This window comes from Haliaeetus leucocephalus, unplaced genomic scaffold (assembly GCF_000737465.1).
Source record: "Haliaeetus leucocephalus isolate CR32 unplaced genomic scaffold, Haliaeetus_leucocephalus-4.0 Scaffold536, whole genome shotgun sequence".
Lineage (NCBI taxonomy): Eukaryota > Metazoa > Chordata > Aves > Accipitriformes > Accipitridae > Haliaeetus > Haliaeetus leucocephalus.
In genome coordinates, this window is record NW_010972972.1 from 7,727,766 (window position 1) to 7,732,147 (window position 4,382).

The 4,382-nt window shown below is 68.6% G+C and overlaps 1 protein-coding gene across 1 annotated transcript in view; it reads left to right on the top strand.

The window, feature by feature from the left end:
* CNGA4 (cyclic nucleotide gated channel alpha 4) overlaps positions 1 to 4,203 on the top strand; it is a 5,188-nt gene extending 985 nt beyond the window's left edge. The window contains exons 2-5 of the mRNA XM_010576789.1: positions 1,487 to 1,597; positions 1,727 to 1,833; positions 2,486 to 3,481; positions 3,554 to 4,203. Of these exons, the coding sequence (XP_010575091.1) occupies positions 1,487 to 1,597; positions 1,727 to 1,833; positions 2,486 to 3,481; positions 3,554 to 4,203 (1,864 nt within the window). The remainder of the gene's footprint in view (positions 1 to 1,486; positions 1,598 to 1,726; positions 1,834 to 2,485; positions 3,482 to 3,553) is intronic.
* The last annotated feature ends 179 nt before the right edge of the window (positions 4,204 to 4,382 follow it).

Sequence of the window (4,382 nt, forward strand, 5' to 3'; positions counted from 1 at the left end):
GGGCCAGGCGGGCCGAGGGGTGCTGCGGGGGCGGGATCGGCCGCGCGGGGAACCGGAGAGCCCCCGCACCGGGTAATTCCCCCCTGCACCGGGCACCGCTCTAGCACGGTGCGCCAGTTACCGGGAACTGCCACCGCATCTTGCAGAGGTTACTGCCTGGCACCGACCATCGGGCACCAGAGCCTGCCCCTGGGCCCCGGGCAGGGAGCCGCGGGTACCAGCACTGGGGCAGTCCCCGGGCCCTGCCCTTGTACCGAGAACCGGGCATTGCCCGGGCAGCAGGCACCGGGCACCAGCCACTGCCCAGTTATGGGCAACCTGGCTGCATGAGGCACCATGACCCTGCTGTGCCCACCTGCACTGGGGACCTCCTGCACCGGGCACTGGGCACCATCCCTTGCACTCTGCAGGCTGCCCCTGACCCCACTCCCACCTTCCTGTGGGCACGGTGCTCCCAGCAGCACCCGCGCCTGACCGTGACCTGCAGCTCCTGCTGCCCGGGGCCCTGGGACATCCACTCTGGCACGTGTCCTTGCCCTGCAGACCCAGGGCCAGCTCTCCCAGCACCACCTCCACGGGTGATCCAGGGTCCCCCCAGCACACACCGGCCCGGCGCTGGCACCCAGCTCCTGTGCCCATCTGGCCCTGCCACCCTCCATGGTCCTAGAGCTGGAGCCTGCACCCCTGCCCAGAGCACCCCTGACCCCAGCACTGCTAGTTTTGCAGAAGCCACGTGTGCCCCCTGCTCATTAGCAGCACGGCTGGGATCTAGCTCGTTCCATCTGCGCCCAAACTCAGCCCAGGGGCTTCCACACCACCCCATGGCACATCCCCGCTCCGGTCTGCCACAGCCCGTGGCCCCCAGTCCAGCAGAGCCAGATGACGGCTCTGCTGCCCCAGCACGCCCAGCGTGGCTAGAGACATGGCTGTCTGCAGCCCTGGTGTCCCGGTGGGCCGATGAGTGCCCTGGGGAGCCCCATGTTGCCAGGATGCGCCCGGCGCTGGTGGAGTCACACGGCTGAATCCTGCCGAGGGACCATGCTCAGTGCCGTGGCTGGGCTGCAGCACCCACTGGGTGCTGGAGGACAGGTGCAGGACCCTCACTGGCGCCCGCAGTGCAGGATGCACAGACTCAGCTCCATGCTGTCCCACTGCTGGGTTTGGCCCCAGCCACGCGGCACCACTGGGCTCATCGCCACAGCCAAGCCTGGCACCAGCACCAGACATGCCTGCAGGTGAGCAGGGCATGGCTGCCCACCATGGGGACCAGAGTGGGAGCACATGGCAGGGACACCCCTCAGTGCCACGGGATCTGCGGGTGTGGAGCACCCTATGCCATGGCGAGGAGCTGGCTGAGCCAAGGAGCTGCTGGCAGCAGGGCCACGGTGCAGGGCTGGGGGGGGGCCAGGCGCCAGCATGGCTGGATGGGGGGATGCAGCCAGCCGGGGATGAGGCAGCCCTGAGGTCCCTCTACCTCCCCCGGCAGCACCACCACCCCCCGGAGCTGGACCCTGGACCCCTCTGGAGATTGGTACTACTGGTGGATCAGCATCATGGTGCCGCCCGTCCTCTACAACTGGATCGTCCTCATCTGCAGGTGCCTGGGAGGGCACAGGGCAGGTGCTGCTGCCGAAGGCCCCTGGCACCTGTGGCGGGGTGGGGGCACAGGGCATCCTGGCACTCGTTGGCACCGTCTGAGCCCCAGTGACGCCGCCTGCACCGCCAGGTCCTGCTTCCCTGACCTGCAGGAGCAGCACACGGTGCTGTGGCTAAGCCTGGACTACCTCTGCGACACGCTCTACCTGCTGGACATTGCCGTGCGCCTCCACACCGGTCAGTGCCTGCGCCCCGGCGTGCCCCAGCCCCACCGCCTGCCCCACACCTGCTCCACACCTGGCTGCAATTGCACATGCAAATGCACACTCACCTGTGTGCACAGACATGTTTGTGTGCACTCACAGCTATGTGCAAACAGCCATGCATCACGTGCACATGCATGTGCATGCCTATGTGTACGTGAACGCACACACATGTATGCAGCCATCCACACTTCAGGCCATCGGGTGCACACCCCCCACACACACACCCACCCTGGGCACAGCCATCACCCCATCAGCCAGCCCAGTACGGGGGGGGGGGCTGGGTGGGTGCTCTGGGGTCCCAGCACCCACTGCTGAGACCCTCAGCCCCACGGGCAGCCCAGGCAGCACAGGGGACCCCCAGCCCACAGCAACGTCCCACGGGACACCTGTCCTGGGTGCCTGCCAGGAGAACCAGGCCCAGGGACCCCTCTGTGCCCTGCAGTGGGCACCCACCTGGTCTTCCACCACTAACCTCCTCCCAGCACAGGGAAACCCTGGGCACCCCGAGCCTGTCACCCCTCACTTCAGCCCCCCCCTGCTTGATGGGAGACCCCCCAGTGCCAGCATGGCCCCACCAAGGAGCCCCGGCAGTGATCTGCGTCCTGACCCGCTGCCACCCCCAGGCTTCCTGGAGGATGGCATCCTGGTGCGCGACCATGGCCAGATCCGGCAGCGCTACCTGAGCTCCCCATCCTTCCCCTGGGACGTTGCTGCGGTGCTGCCCACCGACCTGCTCTACCTGCACCTGGGGCCGGGGGTGCCGGCGGTGCGTGCCAACCGCTGCCTGCGGGCGCCGCGGCTCTTCGAGGCCTTCGACCGCTGGGAGACGCGCACAGGCCACCCCAACACCTTCCGCGTCGCCAAGCTGATGCTTTACGTCTTCATCACCATCCACTGGCACAGCTGCCTCTACTTCGCCCTCTCATCCTGGCTGGGACTGGGCACCGATGCCTGGGTCTGCCCCAACGCCAGCCGCCCTGGCTTCGCCCACCCACTGCGGCAGTACCTCCACAGCTTCTACTTCTCCACCCTCATCCTCGCCACCGTGGGCGACACACCGGAGCCCCAGCGCGAGGAGGAGTTCCTCTTCATCACCGCCGGCTTCCTTCTGGCTGTGCTGGACTTCGCCACCATCATGGGCAGCATCAGCTCCGTCATCTCCAACAGGAACGCAGCCGATGCTGCCTTCTACCCTGACCCCGAGCCGGTGCGACGCTACCTGAGGGCACAGGGTATGGGCGGGCAGCTGTCGCGGCGGGTGGCTGACTGGCACCAGCACTTGCGGGCGCAGCGGAAGCTGCCGGCAGAGCAGTCGGTGCTGCGGCACCTGCCGCGGGGGCTGCGGGCCGACGTGGCGGCCAGCGTCCACCTGCCGGCCCTGCGCCGCGTCGGTCTTTTCCAGAGCTGTGAGCGCGGTGTGCTGCAGCAGCTGGTGCTGCGGCTGCAGCCCCAGGTCTTCAGCCCCGGCGAGTTTGTCTGCCGCAGGGGCGACGTGGGGCGTGAAATGTACTTCATCCGTGAGGGGCAGCTGGCCGTGGTGGCGGAGGACGGCGTCACACAGCTCGCCATCCTGGGCGAGGGGCTCTACTTTGGAGAGATCAGCCTCATCAACATCAAAGGTGAGCCCCCTGCTGCACCCCACCGCAGCCCTCCAGCCCCCCCCAGCCTCACCGCAGCCCCCACCTCCCCAGGGAACACCTCGGGGAACCGGCGCACAGCCAACATCATGAGCATCGGCTACTCGGACCTTTTCTGCCTCTCCAAGGAGGATCTGGCGGAGGTGCTGGTTGAGTTCCCCAGCGCCCGGGCCATGATGGAGGCCAAGGGCCGCGAGCTCCTGCTGCGCATGGGCAAGCTGGATGTGCATGCCGAGGCAGTGGCAGCGGCGGCAGCAGAGGAGGCCGAGCAGCGGGTGCAGGCGCTGGAGACGGCCCTGGAGGGGCTGCAGACCCGGGCGGCCCGGCTGCTGGCTCAGCTGGAGTCCAGTGCCTTCAAGCTGGCGCTGCGCATCGAGCGCCTCGAGCGCCAGCCCCGGCGGCGGCAGCCTGCTGGGGGAGCGGGTCCTGCCAGGGCAGAGGGTCCCACCATGGCACAGAATCCCAGTGGGGCGCAGGGTCCCAGTGGGGTGCAGGGTCCCAGTGGAGTGCAGGGTCGCAGCAGGGTGCAGGGTCCCACGATGCCGCGGGGTCCTGCCCGGGGACCAGATCCTGCTGGGGGATGGGGTCCCACTGTGGCACAGGGTGACAGTGGGGTGCAGGGTCCCCCCAGGTTACAGGGTCCCCCCGCGGCACGGGGTCCCCCCAGGGTGCGGGGTGCGGGGGCGACAGGCCCCCAGCGATAAGCGTTACCTGGGGGCAGCCTGTGGCCTGCCTGGGGCGGGGGGGGGGACAGCAGCAACAGCTGCTGAGTGACGGGGACAACCGTTGCTGGGTAACGACGAGTTGTTCAGGAACCAGCACAGCGCGGTAACGGGGACCGGGACCGGGACGGGGACGGGGATGGGGCGGGACACGGAGGAGG